Source organism: Enhydra lutris, unplaced genomic scaffold (assembly GCF_002288905.1).
Source record: "Enhydra lutris kenyoni isolate GAN:26980312 unplaced genomic scaffold, ASM228890v2 scaffoldscaffold27, whole genome shotgun sequence".
NCBI classification, from domain to species: domain Eukaryota; kingdom Metazoa; phylum Chordata; class Mammalia; order Carnivora; family Mustelidae; genus Enhydra; species Enhydra lutris.
In genome coordinates this window covers 14425837-14440343 of record NW_019154111.1, presented here as the reverse complement: position 1 = coordinate 14440343, position 14507 = coordinate 14425837, and the positions used below count along the sequence as shown (strand labels likewise).

Sequence of the window (14507 nt, the reverse complement as noted above, 5' to 3'; positions counted from 1 at the left end):
ATTGAGTCCCTAGCTTTTAATTTTGACAGCCACTTTATCTTTTTTTTGTTTGTTTGTGCTTTGTAAGATGGCATCATATCTAGAAACCATTGCCTAATCCAAAGTCATGAAGATTTATACCTGTATTTTTTTTTCCTAAGGGTTTTGTAGTTTTAACTCTTACATTTAAGTTGGCTACTTTCTGAGCTAAGTTTTGTATGTGATGTGAGGTAGAGGTCCAACTTTATTCTTTTGCCTGCAGATACTGTTTTCTCAGCACATTTTCGTTGAAAAGATTCTTTCCCAACTGCATTATCTTAGCACCCTTTTTGAAAATTATTTGGCCATAAACATGTGGGTTTATTTTGGTCCTTAATTGGTAACATTAACGTTCATCAAGTAGCTCCCCTTATTTATATTAGGTCTTCATATTGGCAGGTGTTGCTAAGATATTCCTCGTGAATCTTAATAGGCAGATATATCTGTTAATCTAGTTCTCCTTGCAGAGCTTAATGAGATGTTCTCAGCTAATAAGATTCCATTCTTAGGCCAAGATGACTTTTACTCTTGGTACTGTGAAAAAAAAATACTGGCTTTATTGTCATACTTAAATGGATTTTCCTTTTTGGAAAAGATTTTATTTATTTGAGAGAGAGAAGGAGCATGTGCAAGGGGGAGAGGTCAAGGGAGAGAGGAGCCCGAGCAGGCTCTGTGCTGACTGTGGAGCCTGATGTGGGGCTTGATTTCACTACCCTGAGATCACGACCTGAGTTGAAACCAGGAGTTGGACACTCAACTACCTGCACCAGCCAGGTGCCCCATACTTAAATGGATTTCTATACCATCATTTTCTTTTCCTTAAGTATATAGCATAGCTAAGGTTTTTTCCGTCTTAATGTCTGTGGTCTGGGGGTTTAAGAGTTACGTGCACCAAATCATCTGTCAGGATCTAGTGAAGTTTTAATGTGGTATTCTGTTGCTGGGCAACATTTTAGTGGCTGCCTATAAAGTGTTTCACTGTAGGTAAATCTCCCTGTAAACCTGTAAGTGGGCTTGAACAGTTTGAGTCCCTATTTTCCTGCATAGCTGGCTTGTCTCAGCCTTTGTCACCATCTAACTTGTGCCCTGAAGCCAGGTCCTCTGAATCACACCAGTCCCTTTGCAACCTTTATTGGCAGAGCTGAGAAATGTCTAATCCATAACCTCTATCAAACTGATTCATTGTGACAGCTGTTTTCACAAACCTCCTGCTGTATCAGGTAGGGCTAAGATCGTTTTTCTAGAGTATGTCATTTTATTAATATAATTGGATAAAGCAGTTACCATATGATTTGCTTTTTATGCCCTATAAATTAGCAATTAAGGATAATTACTGTATCCATGAAAGTTTGCAACATGAATCAGTACAGCTTTGGCAGAACAATTATCTGTGACAGTTTCCTCTTAGTCTTAACATTATTCTTCCAAAATTAAAATTCTGATAAACACTGTATTTTATTTACTTATGTTTATTGTTTGTCTCCTCCTACTAGAATGTCTGCTCTCTGAGAGTGGATACTTTTGTCTGTTTTATTTCACTGAGTATGTCACTTGCCTAGAACAATACCTAGCACACAGTAGGTACTCAGATTTGCATATATTAAATAAATGAATAAATGAATCAGTCAGTGAATAAAATTATAAATGTTATCTGCTTAGATGTCAGGTCTTTCAGAGAGGAAAAATGATTTGGTGCTATAGGAGATACAAGTTAAATTTGACATATAAACATTTGGTCTTTTACATTTTTAAAGACCCTTTAAATATTTTTTTCCTCCAGAAGCTATTTCTCCTTAGCTTTATTTGGTGAAGAACCTTGCATAAGAGAAGACCATTAAAATATTTTTATTGAGGGGGACGCCTGGGTGGCTTAGTCAGTTAAGTGTCTAATTCTTGATTTCAGCTCAGGTCATGATCTCAGGATTGTGTGATTGAGTCCTGCACTGGGCTCCATGCTGGGTGTGGATCCTGCTTGAGATTCTCACTTTCTCACTCTGCCCCTCCCTCCCTTCCCCCATCTCCCCCTCTGGTGCCCCCTCACCTCGCTTTAGTTCTTTAAAAAAAAATTTTTTTTTTTTAAATTGAGGAAGAACTTGAGTAGAGACTCTTGGCAAATAAGGCAGGTGGAAGGAGTTTAACAATCCTTAGAAGCTGAAATGGAGGTAGTTCAACACACACTACACCTCCTTTATGCGATTTCAGTTCCTGTAAATAGTAGGAAGGAAACTAGTTCTTCTCTTGTAGATAGGTCTCGTCTCTTTTAACGGTCTGCAGATGTAGTCTTTTCCTGCTTCTCTGCTAAGGCTATGGCTGAATGAGGGGGAGCGAGTTTCACAGGAAAGATGTACATGTGTCAGTGCTCTCCTCCTGGGGGAATAGGAATGGCGGTGCTGGCCACGATGAGCATCTGTTCTTATGGTTAGGAGATTGAATTGGTGCCTGCTTCCCGAATTTGTATACTCAGTAGTATAAAAGGTGTCAAGTAACCTGTAAAGGAAGTCCTCTCTCTCCAATATTAATCCAAGCATTGACTGTTGTTTGAATGGCATATTTGGTGCAATAATGCAGAGATGTTCTGATTCTTCTGAATAGCATTCAGGGAGAGGCGAGGAGGTACAGAGGAAGTTTTGCAAAATTCCTATGCATAAGTTGTTTGCCAAAACACTTTATGGGGCCAGGGTAATAGTTATAGACCCATTACCCCCCAGGGATCTGGTTTACTAGGTAGAGGCATTAGAGGTAGCACCTTTCTGATATTTAGGGACAAAGGGATTCTTCTCATTGGTCACTCTGTTCTTGAGCTTTTCAGTGTTTTTTGTTTTTTTGTTTTTGTTTTGTTTTTTTGGGTCAGACTTGAGAAATAAGCACCTTTCCCCCCTCTAGCCTGGGTCAGTGCTCTTCAGGGTTCACCTTGGTCAGCTAAGGTGGGTTTTGTAAATGGACCTTAGCTTTCCCAGCTGGGCTCGCTGAGAAGTACTGCGTCTCCTGGGAGTGCTTTGTTACTTTTTGTGAAGGGTTGTCTACAACTGAGGACCAGGCACTGGGGACAAATGCTCTGGTTTATATCCTGTATGTAGCTTGGCTCTCGTCAGCCCCATTCAGAACTTGTGCGTGAATGATTTCAAGCGCAGGTATTCTACAGTATGCTGTTCTTGCTTCTGCTGCTTGCGGAGGCTGGACTATAAATGAATCTGATCCCAGCTCTTTTCTTTTACATCCTTGGGCGCTTCTCATTTCAGGAACACCAAGCATCCAGTGTTCTAGTATACCTGTTCTTTCCTGGCTTCACCTTGAAAGCTTGTCTTTTTAGAATGTCATTTGCTAGGGATGATGCCCAGGGCATGGGTTCTCAGGAGAGGCAGTTAGAAAGGCTGTTTGGTTGGAAGCCATAGAGTTTAATTGCTGGTAGCACTTGAGCAGAAAGGGTATAAATGAAGAGCATGACTTGTAACTAGGTAAGAAAGACTGCCTTTTTTATGTGTTGTCCTGATGTAGCCAGAGAAGAGCTATTTAGACTAAGGTCTATATGATTAAAGTATTGAGGATACTGTCATGTTAATCAGAGCACTATTATTTTAAAATTGGAACGTGTGTATTTGTCGGACAGTTTCTGTAAAAGCTAGTAGAATGGATAAAAATTGTTCATACAATGAAATATATAGCCATGAAGATGAATAAACAAGTGTTTTACATCAACACAGATGAGTTTCACCAAGAAAAACAAAACAAAGGCAAACAAAGCAAGTTACATATGGGCACACACAGTAGACTCAATTTATAGAGAGTTCAGAAATAGGAAAAAATGACACCATACATGTAGAGATGTAGACATAAATGGTAAAACTGTACAGGAAAGCAAGGGAAGGGTTGTCGTAATGGTGGCAGGGGAAGGGGCTATAAGTAGTGGGGCACAGAGGGGAGCCTAGGTTCCAGCAGCGTTCCTAGTCCTTCACTTGGGTGGTGATTACTCAGTTGTTTGCTTATTTTTGAATGTGTATGTGTGTGTTTGAATGTACTTCAGTATTTATATTTCACAATTTAAAGCACTAATTAAAGTGGAGAGGCGAGGGCGAAGTATTAGCTAAAAAAATGTATACAGGAGTGCCTTCCTTTCTAGGCATCTTTTCTTTACAGAAAACTCCATGGTATTGTCTACCATAGGCCTCTCTGTTGGCAGAACTCTCCAACCTTCTATCTCCTAATTTTTCAGCAGATACTTCTTATTTTGAAGCGTTGAGATTGGGAGTTTCTCAGATCTAGTGAAGCCAGTGCCTGAGCCCATCTGTTCATTAAATTGTGCCTCGCTGAGCGAAGACAACTTGAATAGCCTGGGTGACGTTTGTCATTTTTTTCTCTACGTCTTTTCTTCTCTTCTCCCACTTGAAATCTTTCCTTCTTCTCCCCTGCATGTATTTTAAGTTAAATCCCAGTGAGCTTCAGAGCTCTTTTGCAGTGGGTTCTATGCCTGGTGCCTTTGATTAGAGAGCTAAAAGGAGCTACTGTGCTTGGGAGCTGTAAGATGCCTCTTTGATTTTTCTGTTTTAATCCTGGAGAGCGTGGACTTTCTAGATCACTTCATATGTCTCCCTTACTCTAGACTGAGTGCTGTCTGCAACGGAAGTGTAGCATTGCCCAGTACTCACCTCCTTGCGGATGGACTTAGGGGCTTCTTCCTTCAGCTTCCCTTTTTCTTAGGCCTTCCATTGCTTGCCTCTATCCTAGAATGGGATGTGTGGATGGCAAGACATTAACTTCTTAATAATTGACAAGAACATGGTGGTGGTGCTCACTGGGATGAAAGTACAAACGTCATTCATCTCCATGTCTCACATGCCTCTTTATCCTGAACAGTCTATTTATTTTATGACTATTCCATAGTTTGTTTAATTCCTTCTTCTATCTCTGGGTCTGTCTTTTGAGAAGCTAGCCTGATGTTTCTGTAAGTATTTCTCTTATGAAATTAAAAACAGGGACGCCTGAGTGGCTCAGTCGGTTAAGCCTCTGCCTTTGGCTCAGGTCATGATCCTAGGATCCTGCGATTGAGTCCCACATTGGGCTCCTTGCTAGGCAGAGAGCCTGCTTCTCTCTCCGCCTCTGCCTGCCACTCTGCCTGCTTGGGCACATGCTCTCTCTCACTCGCTTGCTCTCTCTCTCTCTCTCTCTCTCTCTCTCTGAGACAAATAAATAAATAAATAAAATCTTAAAAAAAAAAAAGAAATTAAAAACAATCCCATTCATTTAGCCATTCACCAGTCATTCCACAAATATTTGAATGCCTCCAAGGAGCCAAGTACTGTTCGAGATGTTGGGGATACAGTAAGTGAACAACTTCTGTTATGGTAATCTTACCTCTAGACAGTTAATTTTCTCTTTTTCTCTCCCTCTGTAGGTCCTCTCAGGCTGTGCCATCATTGTCAGAGGGCAGCCTCGTGGCGGGCCTCCTCCCGAGAGGCAGATCAATCTTAGCAACATTCGAGCCGGAAATCTTGCACGCCGGGCAGCCGCAACTCAGCCTGATGCAAAAGATACCCCAGATGAGGTAGGTGCTTCCAGAGGCTTCCCTGAGGCTGTGGACCTAGGTTGTATTGTAGCCCAATCTCCTAGACCGATGCAAGTTTTGTAATCTTTTCCTGTGTATTTTGGGTATTAGTTTTGTATCGTGGGAGTGAGGGTCTGGATATACCTGTCATGGGTTTCCACATTCACCACTGTTAGCAGTGATCCCTGTCTCTGGCCCTTTTCTCCTATCTTTTCCCATAAGCTTGGAGCCTCTTCTGGTTTGTCCATGTTTTCACTCCTTCTCTTGGCCTAGGTTGGAATATTTGCTAGGTTGTCTCAGTCATTTGAGGTTGCCGTTGGTTATGGCAGAGTTCTTTTATTAATTTATGTTTGAATTCTTCATGTTCAAAATTCAGAAGGATAGAGAGTAAGAAATCTAGTTCTCTCCAGGGACTACTGATGTTGTTAGTGTGTTGTATCTTCTTCCAGAGCTACTTACCACCTGTGCCAGCAGACACTCTTCCTTTCATAAATAGTAGTATACTGCATGCCTCTGTTTTATTACAGATTCTTAATCTTGGATCCATGAACCCCTAAAGGCATCTTTGAACCCCCTGAAATTGTTTGCAAAGTTTTGTATAAACATGCATTGTTAAAGGAGGGAGTTTTAATTGGTTTCTTAAGGCAGCTTGTGGCTTACAAGTAGTCAAAAGCCATTGTGTTATGGTGATTTGAGAGACTTCTGACCCTGTGTCCCAGCGTCCCCTCCATTGCCCTGTTTTCCTACCTCTAACGCCTGCCCACCTTGCTGTCTTTGTGGTCTGCTTTGGACTCCTTCAGTTCTTACATCTCCTAGCAACTACTGTGAGTCCAAATTTGGCATGGTTTAGTCTTCTTGGCTCCCATTCTTTGAAACCTCAGTTCTTGTCTCTTCTTAAGTAGTGCTTGGCTGTCATCAAAAGTGAAATTTCTGGATTGTAATTACTTGTCCTTTCCCCAACTTGATGATAATTGGGCAAGTTTGGTACCTCACCTTACCTCTGCTGTTCCCTGATGTGGAAGTGAAGAAGAAAATGCAACTCAGGGGATCTTCTGTTTAAGGAAAACATGTAGTTTTTAAAAATCTATAATAAAGGGGCATTTTGTTTGAATTACAATAATGAATCAATATTCTAGAAAATGGAGAAAAGTCCCCTGTAATTCTGTTAGCAGCAATCCAGTTAGATTCTTGGGCTGATGACAAAGTAGGCCAAAGAAATTCTTTTTCATTGGTCTTCCATCAGTGACCACAAGTATTAGGAATAGTGATAGTGTAGACATTGGGTTGTTTAGTGAGGATGAAAAAAGATCATGTCAAGTGTTTAGCATGTGTCTATAAAGTGCTTGATAAATGTTACTTATAATCACTACTGCTATTTGTTAATTTCTACTGTAAATACTAGTACTGTTAGTACTAATACTGTTAGACCAAGCCCTGAAGATTAACTATCTCTTAGTAGTTTTCATATTTTGGATCCTAAGTGCTTTTCTTGACCAACATTTGGAATAGTTATTTTTCTTTCAGTTGTGTGTTGAGTAACAGCTCGAGTACTCATGAAAGGAGAGTTGACGCTGGCTGGCTAGGGCTGATCAAGTTCATTGCCCCAGAAGAAAGATGCAACATAGCCTCTAAGAAAGAAGGGTTAGGTTTTAATTTCCTGTTTTGTGGATGGGAATCTAGGGCAGAGGAACACAAGGCCAGTTGGAACTCGTTCTAAAATATTTTAACAGTATTCTATGTAATAGTACAGTAAAATCTTACAGGAACTATCCTAGCTGAGGGAATACTACAGGATCTGATCCCAGCCCTCATTCTAGTTTCATGTATTTGTACAGTGTTGTGCTTTTTTTTTCTCTTCCAGAGCAGTTCCATCTCATTGTTTCTCCTGGTAACTCTTCAAAGATCCCGGAAATGTGAAGTATTTGATGGTTGCAGATTTCACCCTTTCTCAGCCACAGTCACCACTTATCTGTCCTGATAATCCGATAATCCAGTCTCTCTTTTCCCTGCTGTAATCTGTTTTTTCCCCACCCCCCTGCTACCTCGCTTTTGAAGCTGCTTTGGCTCAAGTGACCAGTGACACCAACTGGTAACCTAAATCAGAAACCCTATTTCCTTTGCTCTTCCCTGTGACATGTAGGCCTTTATTAAGACCTAGAAAGAGTCTGCCTCCTTTAAGAGATCTCTTCTCCATCCTTGAAACTTCATTGCTACTCTTTCTTCCACTCTGATGGTCTGCTAGGAATGCTGAAATAATGGTCCTTCTGCCTTCATTCTCTTCCCCTCTAATCCTTTCTCCATATGCTCCCAGATCTTTTTGAAACAAAATTTCATTTATTCCCCTGCTCAGTGTTATTCCCACATTCATTCCATGTTTATATGTATGTCTTTGTCTACTACACTGTAAGCTCTTCGAGAGGTGGGACCTTACCTCACATCTCTGTTCTTGAGCCTAGTCAGTGTCTGACACGAAACAGATACACAGTGAATAAACAGGAGAATAATGAGGTTTAAAAACTGAGCTTCTCCTTTTTGGGGATCAGTGGATTGTGGAATGTGGCATTACCCTTTTCCTCTGGTTTTCCTTTGTTTTGGAGCATGTTGTCTATTTTTTTTCACATTCATAAGGAGTCAGGGATGGTATGGCTCATTTGCTTCCCTTTGTATCACTGTCCCAAATATCATTTGGTTCTTATTCTCTGCCTTCACTCATGATACCTTCTTTCAAAGAAGCCCCATTCTCTCCTAAGTCCTGTGGTAGTAAAAACAGCTCCACTGTACATCCCCAGTTGTCACTGCCTTGTTCCAGGCTAATCCCCAGCGTTGCCTAGCTACTCTAGGCAGCCTAGATACTGCATTGACGGGCACTGTGGGAATTACATACTTATTTCCCACAGATTTACTGAGTTCCTGTTATGTGTGAAGCCCTGTGTTGGTTTCATGAGAAATCCAGAAATGAATGTTATGGTCCTATGTTCAGTGGAGCCTTCAAGACTTAGGATGGTGGGTGGTGAGCCATAGAGGAATTGGTTATATCACATGGGGTGCAGTGGGTGGGGTGATTAGAAGATGGGATAAGAGGTATTGAGCATTGGGGCATGGAAAAAAGTAGCTAACTTTAAGGATTTACATACACTGAACATATATATACATACTGAACATACATCTGTTCAGTAGTGGAGGAGTCTACCTGGTTCAAAGAAAAGATTGGAATTAAAAAACTCATTTCCTTGTAGTAGACCTTAGACCTTGCTTGAGGCAGGGAGCAGAGTGCAGGCTGCTAGCTTGCCTGCTGTTGAGCATTCTAAAGGGAAGAGGTGATTTGGAGTCTCAGCTACTTAACAGCCATTTGCTTCTTAGATTGAGTGCTGAGACATCATGAACAGACCACAGCTTTCCTTCCTGTGAGGCCATTCTGGAGCTCATTTGATAAATGCTTTGGGCAACTTTTCCTGTACTTGATTCCTAGAGTTGTTCTGGGAGGCTGTGTTGGGATAGCCTTCTCCAGCAGATAGGCGTCTGCTGGCTGTCCTTCGTATGGACACTTGGACAAAGATTTGTCCTGGAGTGCTCTCTTGGCCTTGTGAGGAGTGATATGGTCAGTCGCTTCCATGGGTCTCTCAGTTGCCTCTCTTCATAGCTAAAATCTTGTGCGGTTTGGAAATGTGCCCAGCTCTGGGTGGAACACGACTCGAGAGGCTGGTTTTAAAAAAGCAAGGTTATGGAAATTAGGTTATTTTTCTTATAGGATTAGGTATATGTCCTTTCTACGACCTCCAGTGTGGCTTTCTCTTATTGCCCAGTGACTTACCAGCTGTAAAATATGAGGTCCTAATGTTGAAGAGAAGGGTGCTCCTTCAGCGAGTCTTAAAAGCTTTTAGGACTTTTGTCTAGTTGGTAGAAATTGCAGGTTTCCCCATAGGTTCTAGATAGTTCCTTGTGAACTGACCCTTGATGAATGAGTTTTTACCAAAGTCCCTTAGGAGTACTTGTTTTGTCAGAGCTTTTCCAAGTATTTAGGAAAACCACATTTTACTGAATTTTAGATAATGGTGGGGCCTCAGAGCTGAATCCTGAACACGAGGTAGCTGTAGGACATGGCTCAGGCTGTTGTTAGAATTAAGTGAATCACTAAGGTCATCAGAACGGAGGAGGCTTTAGTTTTAGTTTGTTCAGTACAGTTTTTGTGATGTCGTTGACAATTGGGCTCATTTTTCAATTACAAGACCTTTGATGACAGGTGGCTGCTTTCATTTTTAGGGAGTGGAGCAGGGGATGGAAATGGAATATGAAAATATGATGAACTTTGTAGGACCATTGAGTGATTGGCTCTTTTGTTCTTGGGTGCTTTGAGGAAAGAGCATTAGATGAATGAGGATAAGCTTGTTTTTGTGTCTTTGAGAACGCTTACACAGAATCAGGTCTTCCTAGAAGCATTCCCAACTGATGTTCTGTAACACTGCTAGTTTTGTGAGTATCAGCCCAACGGATTGGTGGATTGCCATCTTTGGATTGGCTTCTGGTTTCTGAGAAGTCATATGGATGTTTTTCTTTTAGAAAAGCTTATTGGGTAGACCCATGGGATAATCTTAATGGTCTGAAAATGTTAGCAGAGGCTTCCTTTCCAGGCCAGTGATGTACTGTTTATGTTTACTCTCTGTAGCCTGAGCTCTGTGGCTCTGGGCAGTTGTAAACATGCATATCTATGCACACTTACCTTTCGTGCTTTGCGTTTTTTTCTGCGCACGAGGTCCTGCAGATCCTATGTTCCTTGAACCCCTCCTTCCTCATTTCTGTTCTGAGAGAACTTGGGGGCACTGAGCTAGGTCTAGACTGTAAATTCAAGTGCAGGTGGCCTCTGACTGACTGGACTCTTTCAGAGGAGACCTTTTCCTTTGTACCATCCTAGAAGTGGTGGGGTGGGAGACTTCGCATTTTGTGGATGTCTGGCTCACCCCTTATGTCAGGGCCTTAGATGGTTGGAGGGAAGAATGTCATTGTCAAGATGACTCCTTACCAGCGCCTGTTACTGGTGTCTTCCCTAAGATTCTGGGGCCTGGGTTCCACTGGTGCAGCCCCAGGATAGAGCAGGAAAAGGAAACATTTTGGGGAGACTAGTTCTTGCCCTTCTCAATTCTGCTGTTCTTAAAAAAGGTGGGAGAAATGATAGAAGCAAGGCTTTCCTTGAGCAGGAGGCTCACTCTGAAATAAGAGTACTAGAACTTTGCCTTTACTCTGACGATGCCTTGAACCGGTTTCGGCTAGTGTAATAATCAGTGAAAGCACTTTGTAAACTAGAAAGAGGCAAACAAATGGAGATGGTAGTTGCTTATGTTTTCTCTTTGACTGGGTGAGTTCCTGGAGCCTGGACTTCTCATTGAAGAGTGGGTTGATAAATATAAAGCATTTAGAGTAGTGGCTGGCTTATGGCAAGTGCTGAAAAATTATTGGCAAAATTGGAAATATTATTACTCATGGAGGAAACTATAGCTCTGAATAGAAAGTAGTGGAGGAGAAAGTCCTGCCAGAATCTGGGCAACTATGACATCTGCTTTGAGGGCATGTGCTAGTGAAACCAATTGCTGGATCCTCCCCCCCCCCTTTTTTTTTTAAGGTTTTATTTATTTGACAGAGCGCAAATGAGCATGAGCAGGGGGAGGGGTAGAGGGAGAAGCAGACTGCTCACTGAGTTGGGAGCCTGATGTGGGGCTCTGTCCCAGGACCCCAGGATCATGACCTGAGCCAAAGGTAGACACTTAACTGACTGAGCCACCCAGGCGCCCCACTAGATCTTCCTTTTTTATGAGCCCCGTAAAAATGCAATCTATGTTATGTGCATTTCATTTTTATATTCCCCTCAGGGCTTAATGTAGGGCCAGGATATTGAAGGAATGAAGTTGCTTGAATGCTGATTGTGGTCGGGAACTAGGCAGTTCTCATGTGACACATTTGTTTTGTCTTGCAGCCCTGGGCATTTCCTGCCCGAGAGTTCCTTCGGAAGAAGCTGATTGGGAAGGAAGTCTGTTTCACTATAGAAAACAAGACTCCTCAGGGGCGAGAGTATGGCATGATCTACCTTGGAAAAGGTGAGTTAGCAAGGAGAAAAGGCCTTCTGTCTGAGTCCAAAGTTGCTTCAAAGATCAGATTTTATCTGGTGGAAGGCGGGTGTGAGTTCTGGTGGCGGTAGTTCTAGGACAGTTGGCTGTGGGTGTAATTGGAAGTCTTTTGAGTATTGGAGCTCTCGTGGTGCATAGGTGCTCCTGGTGCAATGTCTCTGATTGCTGCTCCTTGTTTACTCCTGTGCCTGCTTTGCTGGCCTGGGTTAGGTGTGCGTAGTACCCATAGCATCCTTCCTTATATTTAGACCATCGGCCTGTGTCACTCAGCGGCTCTGTCCTTCGAGGTCATATGCTAATTGAATTCCTATAGATTTCCTATTGCTTCTTCTATTTCCTTTATCTGTCTTTTGGGTTTTCTTCTCCTGAGGCTGTTTAGGAAAGGAAGGGTTGTTTAGGACTCATGGGTTTTTGCAAGCCACATGGTTTGGAATGGACTGGAAAGAGCACAGGCTTTGGAGCTGTGTAGATGTGGGTTAGAATTCTGGCTTCTGTTACCATGTACTCTTATTTAACTCTTAGCCTTTGTGTAAGTCCTAGTTTTTTCATTTGTAAGCTATTGAGAGAGTTGAAAGAGATAGTGTGTGTGAAGTACTTGGCCCTGGCACAGAGTATGTACTCAGTACTGTGTGTGCACATGCACATACGCCTGCTGTTCAGCTGGGCCAGGTGGCTCATGTGGTAGGAGGTGTTCTGATCTTTTTTGGATTAGGGGGAGGAACAGAATAAGATTGTGGGATGGAGTTTGAACAGAAATAGGACATTGAAAGGATTGGTAGAGTGTTCTCCATAAAGCAGCCATTTTGGGAGTTATTTTGGGAGCAGGTTTTTTTTTTTTTTTTTTTAAATCTTTGATTAAATTCTGTGATTCTTTGATAAAATAACCTTCCCACTGATTTGCTTTAGATAATTTTTTGACTTGGGTAGTCAGTTAACTGGAAGTAAGCAAGCAGCTAACAGCATTCTCTTAGGATTCTGATTTTAACTGTAGAGGTCTTAGGAAAGTGAGTTGGATGACTCCAGGATGACCCTGTCATTTGATTTACCCGGTAGACAAATGCCGTTTTTAGCCTCCCAAACATTTGGCTGTCTGCTTCTTGATTGAATGGGAAATTATAGAAATATATAGAATCTTTTCAGAAAGAGAAACAAATTTGTCTTTTGCCCAACATTCAGATAATGTAATGGGAAATAAACCACTTAAGCATTATTGTTAGATGGCTCCTGGTTAGAAAGAATAGAAGCTCATGGTCTTCAAAATGCAGTTGCTCAGGGATTTTATCACCTACAAAACTGCAGTTCCATAACAGCTGGTCAGTCTTCTGTTACCCTGCTGCAGACCTACCTGAAGCTACAGAAAATGGCAGGCACAGATAGCTCTATAAAGACACCACCTCTGAGAGTTCTTTTAAGTAAACCCGGTCTTCAACTAAAATGGTCTAAGTATTTTAAGGGAAGTTGACATTTAAAATTCTTTGTTGTTTTTAGAAAGTTCATTTTTAAAATTGACCCACATTATAAACTGGATATATGTGCATGATAACATGCTAGTGTTTAGAATAAGACCTCCTTCCTAGTGCCTAGGAGGTGATCATAAATACAGACTGAAAGAATGTTTGGAATTGCCTACCCTGAATGTTTGGAATCATCTCCATCTTTTAGTTTTAAAGGTTTAAATGACTTAAAAGTTTAATATTTTCACTCAGCTCTTTTAAGGAAATCTCCATGCCAATTCTAATGAAAGGATGCATTGGCTTAGATAATCAGTATCCATATGTTTCTGTTTCGTGGCTACTCCCTTTTTGTGATGGAGAAGAACGGTAGAATTTGAGAATTTTTGGTTGACTTCAGACTTATTTAAAAAAAGTTAGTCTTCTGACTTTTGGAGAAAATATAGTCACCCACTTGCTCAGAATTCCATCCCAGTTGTGACTTGGTCAGTTTTATAATTTGATAAGTACTAAGCAAGAATAATAAGTTCCTTAGCCTACAAATTCCCCATTTCAGTATCTGTCCACCACATTTTGTTGCCGGAGTTCAGTCCAGGGAAATATATTTTTCTCCCTTTTGAAGGAGCAATCAGAACTCACTTTTTAGAAGTGGGCCAGCCAAGGGCCATTTCAGAGCACCCTCTGCCAAGAAACTGAAAGCTATTTGGTATGCAGTTGATTGGCTGGTTTTGTGACCACACACCTTGTTTGTACCAGGGCTTCATTCTTTCTACTCCCTGACATCTTGGCACCTTATTGCTCAAGATTTCATTTTATTGTTAAACCCTTCCTTTTGACTTTTTGCTCTTTGGGATTCCTGTTGCTTTGAAACAACCAGTGTAATATTTGCTAATGTCAGATAGCTGTGTGTGTCTATGTCTGGCCTCAACAGTAACCTCAGTGGAAAGGTTCTGGTGATCTATGCTCAGCCTCAGAACCTGAGAATTCGTTGTATAAATATCATTCATCTCGACTTGCCTTGGTAGGAAAAGAAGCTTGTAATTTGCTCCTTTAGCAATCTGGGCAATGCTAATGGCAAGGCATTTAGGCTGGATTTGGGGTTGGTGTGTATATTGTTACTGCTTAGCGAAGTCAATATATAGTGTATTAAATATAAATCTTACAGAATTTTATTCTTTGGTGACGGTACCTATTAGCTAGACTCCTGTGTTTCAGTTTATCTGGGACCTTGTTCTCTGCCACATTAAAGATTTTTATGCAGCAGTTCCTTCACAGATGTCTTCCTTTATCGCTTTGTCTGACAAGCGGAGATTTGAGAGCGTACAGAACCTGAAAGCTTTTTCAGTAGCATGGAAATGCAATTAATGTTTCAAGTGCCCAGGT

The 14507-nt window shown here is 41.4% G+C and overlaps 1 protein-coding gene across 1 annotated transcript in view; it reads left to right on the top strand.

Moving 5' to 3' along the window:
- Positions 1-14507, top strand: part of LOC111152030 (staphylococcal nuclease and tudor domain containing 1) — a 413353-nt gene that overhangs the window by 25388 nt on the left and 373458 nt on the right. Inside the window, exons 2-3 of the mRNA XM_022510305.1 lie at positions 5408-5557; positions 11523-11643. Coding sequence (XP_022366013.1) covers positions 5408-5557; positions 11523-11643 — 271 coding nt within the window. The remainder of the gene's footprint in view (positions 1-5407; positions 5558-11522; positions 11644-14507) is intronic.